A 20,313-nucleotide genomic window follows, 5' to 3' on the forward strand; every position below is an offset into this window, starting at 1 on the left:
TGCATGAAAACTTGCCAGTCAACTGTTGTTATTGTTATAAACAGCCTCCTGGTGCTTCGGAGCTCATTAACTGTAAACAAAGCCGCCAAAGATTGAAAAAAGAAGTATAGGTTTGTAAGTGCTTGCGTAACTGCTTCGTTAATCTGGCCCCTGGGCTGTAGGAGACTCGAACCGTGGACCCCACGTGTGTGAGGCAGAAGCTTAATTTCCCCCTGGAACTTTTTTACTACTACGTGAACAGAGTCGTAATAAAACGTGCCAAAACGTCTCGTCTTGCAGGGGAATCGAACCCGAGACCTTTCGGGCGTGAGACGACTGAGCTGAGCGGTGAATTGAATCATTCCGTCTCAGAGACGAGGCCGCGCATGCGTAAGATGTCTGATAATTTTGGTGGTAATATTCGAAAAAGAAATTTTAAGCCATTATGCAAAGCAAAATGCAAAAGGTACTTATTCGGTGAAAGTACCGAGCCACTATGACTATATAACATTTGTAAAGGAGGCGAAGACAGTCTGAAGGAACGCTGGTCAAGCACTTGAACCATCGGGAATCGAACACCGGCTCCGTAAGAAAAAAAAAGGCCTTCGCTGTGTCGACCAGTCCAAATGGAAGGGGAAAAAAATTAGGACCACGTCATTACCACGAGAAAGTTGTTAGCATGAAAATGTAGTGTCAATGCAAAATGCTTTAGTGTCTAACGCCATATAAGCACAACTTAAGGCCAACTTGACAATCTCTCCTGAGCGCTGGCAATTTTTTTTTCTGGAAAGTACAAGGATTCGGGTCAGTTGTTTTTTTGCTTCGTGTCTGACCGCTAATACACGTTTGAGTAGCTCGTCGAGTCACCTTCCCAGGGTCGAATCCCATCCCGGGTTGCACGTCAAGGTTGATTGATTGATGAAGATTAAGCCACCCAAAGGTGGCACGGGCATGAATAGCCCGTAGTGGTGGCCCTTTTGAGCCATTACCAGTATCAAGAGCTGATACTGGAGATCTGTGGAGGTGCGACTGCACCCTGCATGACGGGAGATGTCTCCCCTGGCTCGTCAAGGATTCAAGTTGGATTTAGATATTATTCAAAGGTTTGATTTGATTTTCATATAGTTCTGGTTTATTTAAATAAATTAGATAGCAAAGGTCGCTCCTCTTTTGACAACGAACTTATTTTCTAATACTCAAAATTCCGGAGGGCAGGTTGTGGGTGGCTTGGGCTTGTGCGTTTTAGTACCCCTTATTTTGTACGCTGTGGCAAATCAAGAGAACGAGATGATCTACGACATTATGATCGATGAATCCTATATAAGAAGACAAGTACATAGGAATAAAGGAAACCCCAGAAGGCCTATTGACCAAGACGAGGTCGCTCCTATATATATATATCCAGCCAAACTCATGCATACATGTCTAACCTGCGCTTGAAACAATACAGTGTTCACACAATTATTATGTTGCAGGTAATTTGTTCCATAGATCAACTATATAATACGGTATCCATACAGAGGAGAATCTACAGATCCCTACTCTATCCCTAGTGGGGGAAAAATTTGTCCCTAGTGGGGGAAAAATCTGTCCCTAGTGAGGGAGATAATTCAGTCCTTAGTAGAGAGGAAGTTTATCCCTTGTGGGGGAGGAGTTTATCCCTTGTGGGGGAGGAGTTTGTCCCTTGTGGGGGAGGAGTTTATCCCTTGTGGGGGAGGAGTTTATCCCTTGTGGGGAGGAGTTTATCCCTTGTGGGGGAGGAGTTTGTCCTTTGTGGGGGAGGAGTTTGTCCCTTGTGGGGGAGGAGTTTGTCCCTTGTGGGGGAGGAGTTTGTCCCTTGTGGGGGAGGAGCGTCCCACTACAAGAAAGCAGGCCCGCCCACTCTAAGGTGAATGACTGAGAGTGGTTGCCTCTGCTAGGGGTAGCCGAAACCTCATTTGATTTCGTATATTCTCTTGTATTCGTTCAGTTGATCTGGTGTTTGGGCTTGAGGCCTGCTCGTGTGCCTGTATGAAAGGTTCAGAAATGATTATTAAACGTATTGACGTACTTATCGGAACTCATGGACTCTTGGCAATCATTAATACACACACACACACACACAGACACACACACACACACACACACACACACACACACACACACACACACACACACACACACACACACACACACACACACACACACATATACACACACACACACGATACGTAGTCCACATGATTTAATAGGTAGTCATGTGGACCGGGGTTCGATTCCCGGGACCGGCAGAAAGAAACGGGCAGAGTTTCTTTCACCCTGATGCCCTTGTTACCTAGCAGTAAATAGGTACCTGGGAGTTAGACAGCTGTTACGGGCTACTTCCTGTGTGTGTGTGTGTGTGTGTGTGTGTGTGTGTGTGTGTGTGTGTGTGTGTGTGTGTGTGTGTGTGTGTGTGTGTGTGTGTGTGTGTGAAAAAAGTAGTTACTAACAGTTGATTGACTGACAGTTGAGAGGCGGGCCGAGAGAGCAGAGCTCAACCCCCGCAAGCACAACTAGATGAATACAAATGGGCGAATACACACACGCTAGGGTGCTTGTGGCTTAGTGGACAGCACGTTGGATACGTCCAGCGAGGTCCTGTGTCCGGGGTTCGATTCCCAGCGGGGGCGGAAACAAAAAGTTTATTTCACCCTGATGCATCTGTTCATCTAGCAGTAAATAGGTATCTGGGAATTAGACAGCCGCTACGGGCTGCTTCCTGGGGATGCATATATGTGCGTGTACGTGTGTTAGAGAGAAATATATGTTGTAGATATGATAAAGGACAAATAGATTGGTTAGAAAGGCGAGGTCCAGGAGCTAACAGCTCGATTCTACAAACACACATAGTAAATGCAAACAATAAATACACACACACACACACACACACACACACACACACACACACACAGAGCTGCACTATGACAGACATATTAAAGCATCAGTAAGAATTAATGTGTACCAAATCGCTTTATCATTGGAAGGTCACTGGAGCATGGCAGTAAAGTCTAAGTCGTTTCCCCAGAGCAAACACGAAAAACAAGCACAGACGGCGGTAAATGATACAAGTGTCCGGACACACGGCGGTAAATGATACAAGTGTCCGGACACACGGCGGTAAATGATACAAGTGTCCGGACACACGGCGGTAAATGATACAAGTGTCCGGACACTAGCCGAGCGGGAAGTGACTACCAAATAAGCTCAACATAAGGCCGACTTCTCTTATGCCTCCATTCATACATGGATATAGGTCGATGTATCCACCTGTATCCATGTACTCTCGTTTCTATTCCTTGTGTTACTTACCTGGTTGTTCCTGCCTAAGTGTTATTCTTTATCTCTCCCGACTGTTGTTTGTCCTTATCTCTTCCTTGTTGATGGAGCCGGTCGGCCGAGCGGACAGCACGCGGGACTTGTAATCCTGTGGTCCTGGGTTCGATCCCAGGCGCCGGCGAGAAACAATGGGCAATTTCTTTCACCCTATGCCCCTGTTACCTAGCAGTAAAAATAGGTATCTGGGTGTTAGTCAGCTGTCACGGGCTGTTTCCTGGGGGTGGAGGACCGGGCCGCGGGGACACTAAAAAAGCCCCGAAATCATCTCAAGATAACCTCAAGATCTCAAGATAACCTTCGCGCCCTGTTATCTATACTCTCTATCTTTCAGGACTAAGATTCATTAGGCATCTACGTAACCATTTAAGAAACTTGTACATCTTTTCTCAATAATGGAGGATTTTTTTTTAACATTTATTAAGCAGTCTATGGGTTCTGGAGAGCTACGAGGCTGTTTGTGACAATAATAACTTTGAGTTGTTTAGTTTCGAACCGTCTGTTGAGCCACAGAAACTCTCGCTTCATGCAGGTCGGCGTTTAATCCCCGACCATCCAAATGGTTGAGCACTATTCCTTCCTCCCTGTCCCATCACAAATCCTTATCCTGGCTCCTTCCAAGGGCTATATAGTTATAACGGCTTGGCGCTTTCCGCTGATAATTCCTTCCTTCCTTCACCTCCTTAGATATTTAGGGGGATAAACTTGTGTGTGTGGCCTCGGTACCTCCCTGAGCAACACAGCCCATCACCTCACTACGCTGCTTGGCTCACTAGTGTGTTTACTTACGGGGGTTCTCTGGGGGAAGTACGGGCTCACCATAGCCCGTGCTACATGGACACTTCGTCCCCAGTAGCTAAATCTTTAACAACAACAACAACAACTGGCGGAAGTCTCCTCTCCTTGGGTTTCCTGTCCTTTTATCTCGTGTTCTCGGCTAAGACCAGGGGTTTATCAAGGTCTTAAGTCCACTTACGATACTCGCACGTCTTTCCTCGGTCTTGGCTGATTTGTTTGCGTTTATTAAACAGTTTATTTGTTCAGAAGTGCTGTGAGGGTTGAGAACTGTCAACAGTTCGTATTCTGTATACAAGAATACGAACCCCATCACTGGACTCCTACGGTCCAGCTGTGAGGCCCATCACTGGACTCCTACGGTCCAGCTGTGAGGCCCATTACTGGACTCCTACGGTCCAGCTGTGAGGCCCATTACTGGACTCCTACGGTCCAGCTGTGAGGCCCATTACTGGACTCCTACGGTCCAGCTGTGAGGCCCATCACTGGACTCCCACGGTCCAGCTGTGAGGCCCATCACTGGACTCCTACGGTCCAGCTGTTGCTCAGGGGCGACTCCCCACCTCCTGAAGGCCGTCCACATCGTTCCAGTTTGACTCCTCCTCCCTTCAACACTAATAATATTTTTCTCTGACCATGTTAACAGATGCAATTAACGAAAGAAATGTCTATGTCAGTATGTCTATATAGCCAACATGGCAAGCAAAACCGTGTTTTACATCACCCTCATCACTCACCATCACCTTTCCGTGGTTGGAATTGAGTGTGGCTGGTGAGGCGCCTCTGTTGATCAAAGGGATAGGAGATAGACTAAGAGTGTGTGTGTTCCTTTCCCCAATGATGAGCCCCGTGGTTTTATTAGACCACATAACTCTATTTCCTTCGGCATGATCTTCAACATAACTTTAAAAATGATTAGCCAAAACTCTCAAATCACTGAAGCGGACGAGTGGTAGAGAAGTGAAATCAAAGCCGTCAAGTTGTTTAAACAAATCAGGTACAGGTAAGATGATTATCTTGAGAAAGTAGTGTAAACAAAAAATGGCCCAGCTGGGTAGGTGTCTAGGACCATATATGCTCAAGCTACGGCCTACTGCGCTCCTGCTTTCCACATCACGTGGTTTATTTTGCGGGGAGAACAGGCATCCACTTTGTGTGTGATCTGTAGTTAAAAAAAAACAAGGTCACCTTGGGAGGGTCATGTGCCGAAGCAGCCGGTCTAGACACTGGTGATGAGAATTCTTTCGACGACATAGATTACAAGTCTTGTCATTAGAGTGTTTAAACTTCATATATGTTACGCTATATTGTCAAGTATATTACAGACTATATATGCAAAAGAAGCTGAAAATCTCATGTTTTTTCCCTGATCTCATCTTTCTCAATAACACTTGTGGTAGAACCAAATGACAGTTAAGTGATTGATGGAAGATTAAGTCACCCAAGAGGTGGCACGGGCATGAATAGCCCGTAAAAGTTAAATGGTGTCGACAGAATTCCTTCATAAATAGACCTTGAGGCCTTCTGTGATAACGGGCTATTCATGCCCGTGCCACCTCTTGGATGGCTTAATCTTTATCAATCAATCAATCCTTCTGTGAGAAGTATTGATCTTCCCCTCTTCCTGTGGCCAGGATGTGTTCCACACGCTCATACATACACGGACCAAGATCCACCAAACCCCTAAGCATGCACTTTCGAAACCTGTTCATCTTTCCCTAAATCACGACGCCTTTATTAAACCGATTATGAACTCCGAATCACTACGAGGTTGTGTATAGCAACAATTACCATGGGTTGTGAAGTTTCCATAACCCAAAACCATGGGTTGTGAAATAACCAAATCGTGTTTGATAATGGTTTCCTTATCATCTACATACACATGTCCGAAAACCCACACATACTAACCGAACACACACTACTCTATCTAATTCACTAGCACTATTACTAATACTCATCTGTCACTCAGGCAAGTCATATAATAAAATACTCTTTGACTCATTCCACCAGTCACCCATATTCACCAATGTAACTGCAAGAGTGGTAGATCATTGGAGGGAAATTTGACACAGAACCAACCACATGTTTGTGACTTGCCTAATAATGTAGGGGCAGTCACAAACACCCCCCATACACGGAGCTTAGCAAATATAGCGGACACAAACACTCTCATACACGAACCCTAGCAACTAGTGGGTCACAAACACTTCCTATAAGAATCTCTTAAAGAGAATCAGAGAGCGTTGACGAATAATTCCCTCCCCTCCCCCAACTAGTCAAGCCATATCACAGTAGTCGTCATAACCATCTCCGTTACTGCACAGTGACTAGCAAGATCTTCGTATTTAAGCGAGTTTGTAATCGTCATCATTGTCACTTGTAAGACCCGGGGGATGAACGGGCTTGGCGCTCGTCTTCTCTGATAACGGTGAAATTTAATTAAGCCGGTTTTTTTCAGAGCCGCGAACCAGGTACAGGTTAATTTACTGTTGGTTCCATGGCCGCAATAGGCTGTCCACACTCGGACACGTTATTTTGAAAGTATATAGATATAGGTCATTTTTTTTTCCCTGCAGGCACACTTACCCTATTTGTGTCGTTTGTGGAGTATATCTTTCGTTCGAAACTTTCGTTCGAGTGAAGCTTTCGTTCGAGTGAAGCTATCGTTCGAGTGAAGCTTTCGTTTGAGTGAAGCTTTCGTTCGAGTGAAGCAACAGCCCACAATTCATTCACTTGTAGTCTCTCATATTTACATTCAAACTGGAAGTAGTCTGCAATGCTACCCTATCTTAGTCCTTTTAACACTGATCCAACACTAAAGAAATGCTTTATTGTATATCTCTGACTCTTCTCTGTCCCTAGTTTCCACCTGTGCCTTTTCGTTCTTTTCTCACATTGAGGGTCTTACATTCACTGGGGTTATGAGATTTTATTCATTGGGTTATGGGATTTTATTCACTGGGTGGCTTCCAGAGTCACGACAACGAAGATGAAACTAATATTAATGCATAACACAAATCACAATAATAATAATAATAACAATGGGACTGCCCACCGCATAGGTTCGAATCCTCTTGACGGCTCCTACGGATTTTCTCATTGATACATTACGTTACTGTGATTACTCTCTGTGTAATAATAATAATAATTATAGTAACATTAAAGATGCTAATTATAATCATTTAATTTTAGATCAAAAGTAATAGTGTGTGTGTGCAGAATCGAGCTATTAGCTCTTGGACCCCGCCTTTCTATATTTCCTCTATTATGTCTCCTACATATATTTCTCTCTAACACGCACACACAACCACACGCAGATACAAGCAGACCGTAGCAGCAGTCTAACTCCCAGGTACCTGTTTATACCTGTACCTGGTACCCAGGTACCAAGAACATTGGCGTCGGGGTGAAAGAAACTCTGCCCATTTGTTTTTGCCTCGGCCGGGAATAGAACCCGGGCCCTTAGGACTATGACCCCAGAGCGCCGTCCACTCAGCCGCGAGGTCCCTCGCGTTGTGTGTGTGTGTGTGTGTGTTTTCACCTATTTGTATTCACCTATTTGTGCTTGCGGGGGTTGTGCTCTGCTCTTTCGGACCGCTTCTCAACTGTTAATCAGTCAACTGTTACTAACTACTATTTTTTCACACACACACACACACACACACACACACACACACACACACACACACACACACACACACACACACACACACACACACACACACACACACACACAGGAAGCAGCCCGTAACAACTGTCTAACTCCCAGGTACCTATTTACTGCTAGGTAACAGGGGCACCAAGGTGAAAGAAACTCTGCCCATCTTGTTTCTGCCATCAGCCGGGATCGAACCCGGACCCAAGGATTACGAGTCCAGACGCACTGTCTTCTCAGCTATCAAGGCCCCCCTTGTGTGTGTGTGTGTGTGTGTGTGTGTGTGTGTGTGTGTGTGTGTGTGTGTGTGTGTGTGTGTGTGTGTGTGTGTGTGTGTGTGTGTGTGAGTGTGTGTAAGTAATAGAGACGTCAATCAAGGTCACGCGTTCTTTGCAAGGGCGCTTTTTATTACACAAATTATACATATTTAGATATATATTTGCAAATTCATGTCTCTTTACAAAATCATTGTATTCTCGTTTTCTGTTGTAAGCTCGTTGCTAACGGGGTGACTAGACAACCCGACCTCCTAACAGAACGTCGCAGTTTGACGTATACTTTACCTAAGGCTAAAAATTGTCGTATAAGAAAATGGTGGCGTCTCGCGAAATTGATATACTGTCCCGTTTTCTGTTTTGGGTTCTCTTGTAGGTTAGGATAAGGGCACCTTACTACGACAGTTTCTTGACGTTGGGAAACCTTATATATTAATGCATAGCACAAATCGACCACAGTTAGGAAGATGGAAGGTGAGGGAACGTGACAACCCTTTGGCAACGTGACAGCCCTCGCGAGTTGTCAAGTCACCAAAAATGTAGTAAATTGCCCGAACCTAACCTAACCAAGGACCCATGAATAGAAAACGTAACAGCCCGTAAAATTTTTTGCTAGCCGCTATGATTCGTCATATGTTGACCGCTTGGGGATTTATACGTCAAAATGCAATGTGTGCAAATGCAAAATGCAATTCGAGAGGAGAGGTAGCCATGTATTGATCATTTTTATAAACGTTTTTAGACATGTGTCTCCCTTAAACGTTTTTCTTTTTTGGGGGGATCACAAGACTCCGAAGACACCAAAACCAGATTACAAACAGCCCTCGTCACCGCGTGGTGTAGCACGTCACTCCATAGCGACGTACGACGTTTATTTACAGGTGCTACGTAAAGAGGCGTCTGTATGTAAAGGTTTGGGCATATTGCCACCCCCCCCCCCACATAACTACGACTACACCTTGCGACACCACACACCAACGACCACACCTTGCGACACCACACACCAACGACCACACCTTGCGACACCCCACACACCAACGACCACACCTTGCGACACCCCACACACCAACGACCACATCTTGCGACACCACACACACCAACGACCACAGCTTGCGACACCACACACCAACGACCACACCTTGCGACACCACACACCAACGACCACAGCTTGCGACACCACACACCAACGACCACAGCTTGCGACACTCCACACACCAACGACCACACCTTGCGACACCCCACACACCAACGACCACACCTTGCGACACCACACACCAACGACCACACCTTGCGACACCACACACCAACGACCACAGCTTGCGACACCACACACCAACGACCACACCTTGCGACACCACACACCAACGACCACACACCTTACCATCCCACACCCACCAACACCACCACGATAGCTTCCCACACCTGTTTTCTCACGCCCGTTGCTCCTGACTTAACTGTTAGAAACACAGATGTCATCCCATCCTGGCCAACGTGATGTGGAAGAAGATGGAATGGGAGGACCAGACAGAGTGGAATAAGATGGAAGGGGCAGCAGGGAGGGTGGAATAAGATGGAAAGGGACGCTACGAGGGAATAATGTTGGTTACTCTCTCTTCTGACCCACTAGTACGCCTCCAACCAGCGCCAACACTGCTAGCCTTCCCTAGCTTCCCGAGCTCACACTCTCACTCTAACCTGCACTCTCACTCTGCCTGCACTCGCACTCTAACCTGCACTCTCAATCGTACTCTTTTTTATATACTTTTTGGTAACTCTGAAGTTCTTATTTGTTATGTATATTCGATGCGCTAAATGTCTCTTATGATTGGAAAATAACAAGATAGTCAAGATCCTTGCAGACAGGTGAGATCAGAGTGCGCAGGTTGCAGCGTGGTGGGCAGAGCCAGGATGTTGCGGGTGCGCAGGTGCGGCAGCACCTATTTGTTTTTGTCTCAGCCGGGGATCGAACCCGGGCCATTAGGACTATGACCCCCAGAGCGCTGTCGACTCAGTCGCGAGGCCCTCTGTGCGTGTTCTCACCTAGTTGTGCTTGCGGGGGTTGAGCTCTGGCTCTTTGGTTCCTCTGTGTGTGTGTGTGTGTGTGTGTGTGTGTGTGTGTGTGTGTGTGTGTACTCACCTAATTGTGCTTGCGGGGGTTGAGCTCTGGCTCTTTGGTCCAAGTGTGTGTGTGTGTGTGTGTGTGTGTGTGTGTGTGTGTGTGTGTGTGTGTGTGTGTGTGTGTGTGTGTGTGTGTGTGTGTGTGTGTGTGTGTGTACTCACCTAATTATACTCACCGAATTGTGCTTGCGGGGGTTGAGCTTTGGTCCCGCCTCTCAACCGTCAATCAACAGGTGTACAGATTCCTGAACCTATTGGACTCTATCATATCTACACTTGAAACTGTGTATGGAGTCAGCCTCCACCACATCACTTCCTAATGCATTCCATTTGTTAACCACTGTGTGTGTGTATGGTGTATGTGTGTGTGTGTGTGTGTGTGTGTGTGTGTGTGTGTGTGTGTGTGTGTGTGTGTGTGTGTGTGTGTGTGTGTGTGTGTGTGTGTGTGTGTGTGTGTGTGTGTGTGTGTGTGTGTGTGTGTGTGTGTGTGTGTGTGTGTGCGCGCTTGCTTTTAGCTTCCCCCAATATGGTCTTGTACAGTCAGGTCCCTCAAGAAAAAATAACCCTGGTTTTCATTTGCAATATTAAAATCTTGATCGCAAAATTATCGTATAACATTTTGTATCTTATTAAACTTCAAGCATTTTCTCCAGTATTTACGACGAGAAAACTGCTGTTTATCTCGTTGACCTCCGGGAATAATATGGTTATATTATGACACAAATAATGCAAATTGTATTATTATAACTCGCCAAGGTGAAAGAAAGATCCAATACACCAATAAGTGTATTATAAAACCCAAATTGTAATACACTTACACATATATATTTTGGATGTATTCTTCACCTTCATTCAAGCCCTACGGCGCTGTAGAAAGTTCCTTCGATATAACTATTATTGTTGAATAAATCCACTTGAGCCTTAATGAGTGTTCGAACCTATGCCCTAAGTCCATTGATATATCACGTTAATGCGATTTATCTGACTATTATTATTGGCATTTGTATTGATCATGAGTGACGTATATACGAAGGTCATGCCCGATCATCCCACGCTGACTTGCACAATGCGCAATAAGACACTATATGTTGCGCATTGTGCAAGTCAGTGACAGCTTGACCTTTGTAAGAGAAGAGCTTATTGGTCTTGGTAGAAGGGAAGAGAATCAGGAGGAAGCGCCAAGCCATTAGGACTATATAGCACTTGAAAGGGGAGGGGGAGAAATGATGCCCAACCACTTTGGGACGGTCGGGGATTGAACGCCGACCTGCGTGAAGCGAGATCGTTGCTCTACCGTCCAGTCCAAGTTCTTTGGTTCTGAAGACCAAATAGTCTCGGGCTTGGTAGATGAAATAGATTATTTTGTTTTGTATTGGCCAGTGGTTGAAGTTGCTATTTGGCTGTCATCTTTGCTATCAACTAAAATGGTAGACGAAAATGATACAAGGAGCATGAGGGGAAAGTGATGCACGTGACGGGGGGAGAGGGATAATGAGGAACATGAAGAAGCGCAGGAACACGATGAAGGAAATGAAAGTTAAAGACGGAAGAGCAGAACAGGAAGAAGGAAGAGATTCAATTATTTCAACTTAATACCACCCGGTATCACACGCACACACGCTTGAATGCATGCGTGCACACACACACACACACACACACACACACACACACACACACACACACACACACACACACACACACACACACACACACACACATTCACACACATTCGGGACCAAAGAGCCAAAGCTCAACCCCCGCAAGCACAATTAGGTGGGTGAGTACACACAGGCTTGCTTGTGGGGGTTGAGCTTTGGCCTTTCGGTCTCGCCTCTCAACTGTCAATCAACTGGTGTACAGATTATTGGCCCTACTGGGCTCTATCATATCTACATATGAAGCTGTGTATGGAGTCAGCCTCCACCACATCACTCCTTAATGCAATCCATTTGTTAACTACTCTGACGCTGAAAAGATTCCTTCTAATATCTCTGGCGCATTTGGGTACTAAATTTCCACTTGTATTCCCTTGTTCGTGTTCCATCCGGGCTTAGTAGTTTGTACTTTGTCCACCATGTTAATTCCTCTGAGAATTTTGTTAGTGGTGATCATGTCTCCCCATTACTAGTCTGTCTTTCAGGGACGTGAGGTTTAGCTCCCGTAGCCTTTCCTCGTAACTCATACCTCTCAGTGCTGAGACTAGTCTGGTGGCATACCCCTGTGTGTGAGTGTGTGTGTGTTTTGCAAGCACGTGTACGCTGACTAGAGGAGCAAGGCAGTGTCCAATCTGCCTTTCTACTCTCGTACTTTTGCCATTCCAGCTTCATTCCTGAAGGTCAGGCAGCAGCGAGGGGAAAACAAACAGACCCTAATGACGATCCAGTCGTAAAGAGGCGGCGAATCGGAACAAATGACTAAGTCAACAAATGGCAGATCTCATTTGTCATCACGAAGCGTGAATTTGAGTTTGGTGGAGAAACGCTAGTAAATAAGGTGACACGGCAGCTTAGACAGTAGCAGAAGCAGCAGCAGCAGTTACAGCAGCAACAGCAGCAGCAGATGTGTTACGAGGGAGGATCTGCGTACGCTTACACCTGTCTGCTGCCTGGCTAGAACCCCCCCACCCCTGTCATTACCAACAATCTGTGGTGGCTGTGCAAGAAAAAAAGCCCACATTAGCTACGATGATTGTGACTTGAAACCCGCTACTGAGTAACACATGGTTCAAAGGATCATGGCCGTAGCAGTTTATGAATCGTATTTAGCGTTCATGATCATGCTTTTTTGGGCGAGAGACACATTATGATACTTGGGGATCAATGATGCGATGTGAGAGCTGGTCACAGTGTTGGAGATGGACTAGCAGCAGCTGCTGGTGGAGAGGGTTTAACAGCAGCTGGGGGAATGCTTGGGATCACAGATCTGTTGCAAGTGCTAGCATCCTGTCTCGAGCTTTCCATTGTACTCTCATAAGTGATCAAAATATACCCACCTTTCCCAAATTTAAGCCCATTGTTTAATTATTTGGGTCTTTCATTAATGAGTTGAGAAACACAGTGAGAGGCGGAGTTCAAGCTTTGCTTCATTGGCTTGCTTACGGTAAGGAACCTCTAGCCTTCCAGAACCAAGCTTGGGTTCGCTGCCTTGCTTACGGTGAGAATCTATGGCTTTCCAGAACCAAGCTTTGGTTCGCTGGCTTGCTTACGGTAGAGGCCTCTGACCTTCCAGGATAAACACCCTGACCGCAGCGCCTTCGTCAGCCACCGCCAAGGACACCGCCAGCTACCAACACCCAAGTGAGAATGTAAACTTAGAGGAAACAGCAGAAGGCCAATTGACTTTCGCTGAACATAGCCTGTACACACGCATTTGTCCAGACTTTTGCTTTAAACTTACTATTGACTTTGCTTCAGTGATGTTGCATGCTTCCAGCCGTTATTTACCTGTTTGTTAAAGCTTAAGCCGCTACTCGATAAAGTTCCAGGAGGGATCGAAGCCTCGTCACTTTCTTTTCATATGTGTGTGGATTAGGTTATGTATTTCCAGTCAGGTTATTGTCATTAATTATCTACAAATCAAAACTTTTTTTAACTTGGATCGAGTGTTTTGATTATTATATTGGATTAATACTATTAGCAGCTTTATTAAACTCTCTCAAAATTTATACACTTCATGTTTTTACTCGACAACTTCTTAGAAAAGGTAAAATTCATCTTACAAGATGCTCTTCATAATGGGGATTCTTAATGTACGGAATTTAGTTAAATCATATCTGTATACTTTCAAAAAAGTTTTATCCATGATCCAACTGTAGTCCGACTTGGGTAAAATAATCCAAGTAGGGCTTCAGATGAGTAAGATAATCCAAGTTGGGCCTCAAATGGGTAAGATAATCCAAGTTGGGCCTCAAATGGGTAAGATAATCCAAGTTGGGCCTCAAATGGGTAAGATAATCCAAGTTGGGCCTCAAATGGGTAAGATAATCCAAGTTGGGCCTCAAATGGGTAAGATAATCCAAGTTGGGCCTCAAATGAGTAAGATAATCCAAGTTGGGCCTCAAATGGGTAAGATAATCCAAGTTGGGCCTCAAATGGGTAAGATAATCCAAGTTGGGCTTCAAATGAGTAAGATAATCCAAGTTGGGCCTCAAATGGGTAAGATAATCCAAGTTGGGCCTCAAATGGGTAAGATAATCCAAGTGGGTCTCACATGAGATTATTCGAACTTCTGTCACTGATGCTTCTTAATATGAGTCCTATTACGTTTTTCATCTTATTTAGAATATTTATGCAATTATCTTAGATGCAGATTCTTACTAATCGTAACTCAAAATTTTTTCACACACACAGCCTGACTGAAATTTGAAACATTGTCTCGCAGATATTTAGCACCATTCTTTATATTACAAAGCAGAGAATAAATCATAATAACGTCACTGAAACAAATTACAACGCCAAAACGTGAAATTATAAAGTGACGACGTTTCGGTCCGACCTGGAGCCTTATCAAAATGGCGACGTTTCGGTCCATCATGGAGCCTTATCAAAATGGCGACGTTTCGGTCCATCATGGAGCCTTATCAATTCGTGATACAACAAGAGTTACGACTTGTAAGGGTTCAGGGTGGATCGAAACGTCGCCTAATTCATTTTGTGTGTGCGTGAGTGGGTTGTATTATTTGGTATATGTCACAGGCTTAGAATTATACAGTTGTCTGCATTTAAAGGCTTTTATTCTATTTAAGTTCATTTAAAGCCAGTCTCAATCTTCCTGTAACGTTTTCGATTGAATTTACCACTTTTTGTATTGTACTGTCATGAGAGTACTTGGTAACATTAATGTTCACGCCTGTATCTAAATCATACAAAATCATGTTTCCCAATTATGAGGTAATTATGAGGAGAAAACCCTAAGCCAGTATGACTATACAGCCCTCGAAAGGGACATGAGGACAAAGTCGCTGGGATATAATAGAGAAGGAACGGTGTCCTAACTCCCTGGAATCATCGGGGATTGAACGCCGACCCCGCAAGCTACAAGGTCGCTGTACCGACCAATGCAAGTGGGTGGGAGTAATTCCGTTATCTCTTCCCCCCCCCCCTTAGTTGATATCAGAGCGATCGCTAGGGTAAAGAAACACGGTCTTATTACTAACGGCCTTCCTGTCCCTACCCACACGCGTGCGTTCTTGTATGCCTCTGGTGCTTATTATTAGACGCAAAGGCCAGTTTCCTGACACCGTAAGAGGACGGGAGCCTGACAAGGTTAGATCCGTGTCCCCCCCACCTCCCCCCCCCTACCCTCCAGGAAGCAGTCGTGCCCAAGTCTAACGCAATATACCCCACACTTCAGCCTTTATTCCCATCGAGTATGTAACTTTTTGTCCTACATGGCACGCTTGATACCCGCGGGGAAATATATGTAATTTTTTTGCCAGCTTGGGTTGCAAAGTTCACGGGTCGGCGGTGAACCTTCACTCATCTTATTTACTAAATAGGATCACTACCTCGACGCGTTGAAATCTCCACAAAATTATCCATTTTTTTTAATTTGTTAGACTTTCACTGTTTGTATGAAGATAACTTTTGTCCCTCATTACGTACCGCGCAGAATATAAACTATATGGATACTTACTCATTTCTCTGGAGTTCTCTGGAGTGATATTTCTTAGAGTGATGAGTATAGAGAGGTCGAGCACGTCCTCCCTCGTCTCCTGCAGCTGTGTGACTAACCAAGCTTAGTCTCCCCGGTCCTCCCACGCCCAACAGGTGAGGCGACAGAAAACGGGAGGTGGCAGCGATATCTCGAGTTGAAATTTACAAATGTCTCGCTGTGAAGACATTAGTATTACTTTCCAATCAATTAATATAAGATACAAATCACTTTAAAAAATCATTTAATAATCAAATAATGACATATTTTGATAATCGTATTTCCCAGGAAGGAGTTTCGAGGGGAAATTATCATTATTGAAATTAGAAAATAAGCTTATTTACTGGAAGACAATAATCAAATATAAGAGAGTTTCGCTCTTGATTCGTACGGTTCAAAGTCCCAGGCGATGCAATGGTGGAAGACGCCTTACGGTAGATAACCGCTGTCCATCTGTGTGAGGAGTGCCAGCTCACCTGGCTTAGATAGGCCAGGTGTAGAGCCCATTTTCTTGATTTCTCACACGTTAAATTTGTAGTGCTTTTGCCTAGCCAGGAGCGTTCGAACCTGCGCAGCTCATCTAACCTACTGAGGTCAAGGGTCAATAGTCCCAGAAAGCGTCAAAATTAGGGGGCTTTCATTTGTAATTAAGCATTGCAATTTTGACGTTGTGATCGAACGCGTTGAGGTGGATTTAGAGAGGTCAAGGTGTATCAGTCTGCTGGGACTGTTGCTAGGCCAGCTGGTGCTGATGCTGGGGTTGTTCCTAGGCCAGCTGATGCTGGGATTGTTCCTAGGCCAGCTGATGCTGATGCTGGGGTTGTTCCTAGGCCAGCTGGTGCTGATGCTGGGGTTGTTCCTAGGCCAGCTGATGCTGGGATTGTTCCTAGGCCAGCTGATGCTGATGCTGGGGTTGTTCCTAGGCCAGCTGGTGCTGATGCTGGGGTTGTTGCTAGGCCAGCTGGTGCTGGGGTTGTTGCTAGGCCAGCTGGTGCTGATGCTGGGGTTGTTGCTAGGCCAGCTGGTGCTGATGCTGGGGTTGATCCTAGGCCTGCTGGGGTTGTTGCTAGGCCAGCTGGTGCTGATGCTGGGGTTGTTGCTAGGCCAGCTGGTGCTGATGCTGGGGTTGATCCTAGGCCTGCTGGGGTTGTTGCTAGGCCAGCTGGTGCTGATGCTGGGGTTGTTGCTAGGCCAGCTGGTGCTGATGCTGGGGTTGATCCTAGGCCTGCTGGGGTTGTTGCTAGGCCAGCTGGTGCTGATGCTGGGGTTGTTGCTAGGCCAGCTGGTGCTGATGCTGGGGTTGATCCTAGGCCTGCTGGGGTTGTTGCTAGGCCAGCTGGTGCTGATGCTGGGGTTGTTGCTAGGCCAGCTGGTGCTGATGCTGGGGTTGATCCTAGGCCTGCTGGGGTTGTTGCTAGGCCAGCTGGTGCTGATGCTGGGGTTGTTGCTAGGCCAGCTGGTGCTGGGGTTGTTGCTAGGTCAGCTGGTGCTGATGCTGGGGTTGTTGCTAGGCCAGCTGGTGCTGGGGTTGTTGCTAGGTCAGCTGGTGCTGGGGTTGTTGCTAGGCCAGCTGGTGCTGATGCTGGGGTTGTTCCTAGGCCAGCTGGTGCTGATGCTGGGGTTGATCCTAGGCCAGCTTACAAGCTTGTTTGTTGTTTTAGATTTGGCTACCCAAAACAATATGTCCATATAGCAAGGGCTATGGTGAGCCCGTGATGTAGGGGCCTTACAAGATTGAATGATTGATAAAGATTTAGCCACCTAAAAGGTGGCACGGGCTGGAAGATTAAAAATTAACTCTCCAAAGTTCATTTTTACTTATTATTTGGGTCTGACGCCTAGCGAACTTTGGAGAGTTAATTTTTAATCTTCCTGCTTCAGTGAAGAAAAACAAGAAATATCGAGAAGATTCGTGTCAGAATCATAAATCTAAAACTTTCTGTAGATTTCAACGATATATATATATATATATATATATATATATATATATATATATATATATATATATATATATATATATATATATACTATTGATCGGTCACTGTTGCCATCTAAACTTTGAAAGACTACCATTGTCCAGTCACTGAGTGCATGTCAGTTTAATAATTCAATGGCTAACTGTACGTATATTTCACGTTAGGTAAAGCAAGTAAATTTGCTGTCATGTAACGAGGCAGTCAGAACTGTGAAGCAGCTGTGAAAACAATCACTTTAACGCTAAATCACCACGCAGCTGCGCGACACAAACACACACGGGATAGATTCCCCGTTATTGCGTCAAAAACATTCTAACTGAAATTGAAATTGAAATAAGTTTATTGAGGTAAAATACACACAAAGGGATGAAGTAGCTCAACTATTCTCACCCCGTTCAGTACATCGTGTTAATACATACATATAAACACATCACAAACAATAAACATATTACCAAACATTCTGAGAGATAAACTTCTACATTTTCTATTCTAACTGGGAATAAACTGATCAACTAAAATCTTTCTCGAAACGATGGGCTATACGCCACGAGCGTAGCTCTCATCCTGTAACTACACTTAGGTAATTACATACACACACACACTCATATATATATATGATTATGCGTATATAATGTACATAAACATATAATACCATTCTAGGGAGAACCCGCTGATCCCCAGAGCCAGACGAGGTACTTGTCAACGTCTTAAAGGATACAAAGATGAGCTCTGTGACACTATTAATTGTTTCGATAAAAATACAGAAATCGGGGATGTAAATGTGGGACCAATTTTAAGAAAGATCACTTAAGATGAACTATTCTGCCAATTAACTTGTGTCTATTGTAAGAAAATTGTTTGAATCGATAATTGCAAAATCAATTTGTATATATATATAATATATATTTAAAAGCATTGATGAATACTTGAGTCATAACATGGCTTTACTAAGGGCTGTATGTGTAAAAAAAAACTGACTCTCCTGCTTTTCCAGCCTTTTTGAAGGTGCTAATAGTGGAAGAGCTTACCAAAACGGGAGTAAACAATAATGGCCAGATCTCAATCCTTTACCTACTGCACAAATACTTTTAATCATTTTTTTTTGCTTATTTTCACACTAAAAAAGTACCTATTAAAATTCAGACACTTTAAGAGGTCACGTGACCTAGTAAACCAAAGGGAGGAGACATGACTTCAACAAGACCTTAGTGATTAAGCTAAGTTAAAACACCAACGTGGAGGACAGCTGTTTAAGGCTATAACATAAACACAGACTCGTAACCACCTTGACTAAAAAATAATTTAATAAATGCCTAACCACGTGGACTCACCAGTGGGTGCTCTTACGAGTGTGTGCTCATTATCTTCAAGTGTATTTGAAGCAGCTGACAATGGTAAATTATTTGATATTCAAGGTCTTTTGACACTGTTCCGCTTGAGGAGTTAAGGAGAAAAGTTGAAACGCTTGGCATTGCAGGTGATGCGTTAAATTGGATTAGGGCAAGGTTGGCAGGAAGGAGACGGGGAGCTGGTATAAACGAGGGAAAATCAAGGGGAGAGTACCAGTCGCAGGCGGAGTGCATCAGGGCTCTCTCTTGGGACCTTCACTAATACATGTTGCTTGAGTACAAGTTGGAGTTGGAAGCCTTGATGGTACTGAGGAGGAGAGAGAGAGAGAGAGAGAGAGAGAGAGAGAGAGAGAGAGAGAGAGAGAGAGAGAGAGAGAGAGAGAGAGAGAGAGAGAGAGAGAGAGAGAGACAGAGAGACAGAGAGAGAGACAGAGAGAGAGAGAGAGAGAGAGAGAGAGAGACAGAGAGAGAGACAGAGAGAGAGAGAGAGAGAGAGAGAGAGAGAGAGAGAGAGAGAGAGAGAGAGAGAGAGAGAGAGAGAGAGAGAGAGAATTAATGGAAAGTAGAGGAATTAGTAAAAGATAGGAAGAATTATTTTAATAGAGTATAACAAATTTTGATAGTGAAACATGCTGGAGGTCGAAAACGGGAATCACTTCATTACATTATGCAATTCAACCAAATCATCTCTAGTTATGATTTTTTATACAATAATTATGGTGATTGTTGTTAAAAAGATTCATGCTCTTGTCATAATACCATACAAGATACACCATATGGTCTCCTCACACTGAACAGTGTTCTTTAACAAACACTACTAGATACAACGTAAATTATCCTTACTCTGAACAAAGTTCTTTACCACATATTATTATTTGTGCTCTTTTTTAGCCTTATTTGAATCACGTGACTCATTTTTTTTCCATATATCTGGTAAGACAATGACGAGCTCTTGATGTCACTATCAGTGACATCACCTCTGTTCCTACATGGTACTAGACACTACAGATCTGAGACGTCTAGACTGGACTGAGTAAATTCCAGTCTCTCTCCAGCACAGATGTGTGCCTTGACTCCGTTAGACCGGTGCAGGATGTTGATCTGACCTGACCATATTAGGCCAGTGAAGGATGATGGATTGACCTGACCCTACTAGGCCA

The 20,313-nt window shown here is 44.6% G+C and overlaps 1 protein-coding gene across 3 annotated transcripts in view; it reads right to left on the minus strand.

Annotated features, from left to right (window-relative positions):
- LOC123754018 (uncharacterized) overlaps positions 1 to 15,928 on the minus strand; it is a 38,211-nt gene extending 22,283 nt beyond the window's left edge. For all 3 annotated transcript variants that reach the window (XR_006772345.2, XM_045736131.2, XM_045736129.2), the window contains exon 1: positions 15,811 to 15,928. Coding sequence is in view for 2 of the 3 variants with exons in the window: in XM_045736131.2 (XP_045592087.1) it covers positions 15,811 to 15,814 (4 nt within the window). In the remaining variant the exon portion in view is untranslated. The remainder of the gene's footprint in view (positions 1 to 15,810) is intronic.
- Positions 15,929 to 20,313: the final 4,385 nt, after the last annotated feature.

This window comes from Procambarus clarkii, chromosome 6 (genome assembly GCF_040958095.1).
Source record: "Procambarus clarkii isolate CNS0578487 chromosome 6, FALCON_Pclarkii_2.0, whole genome shotgun sequence".
NCBI classification, from domain to species: Eukaryota; Metazoa; Arthropoda; class Malacostraca; order Decapoda; family Cambaridae; genus Procambarus; species Procambarus clarkii.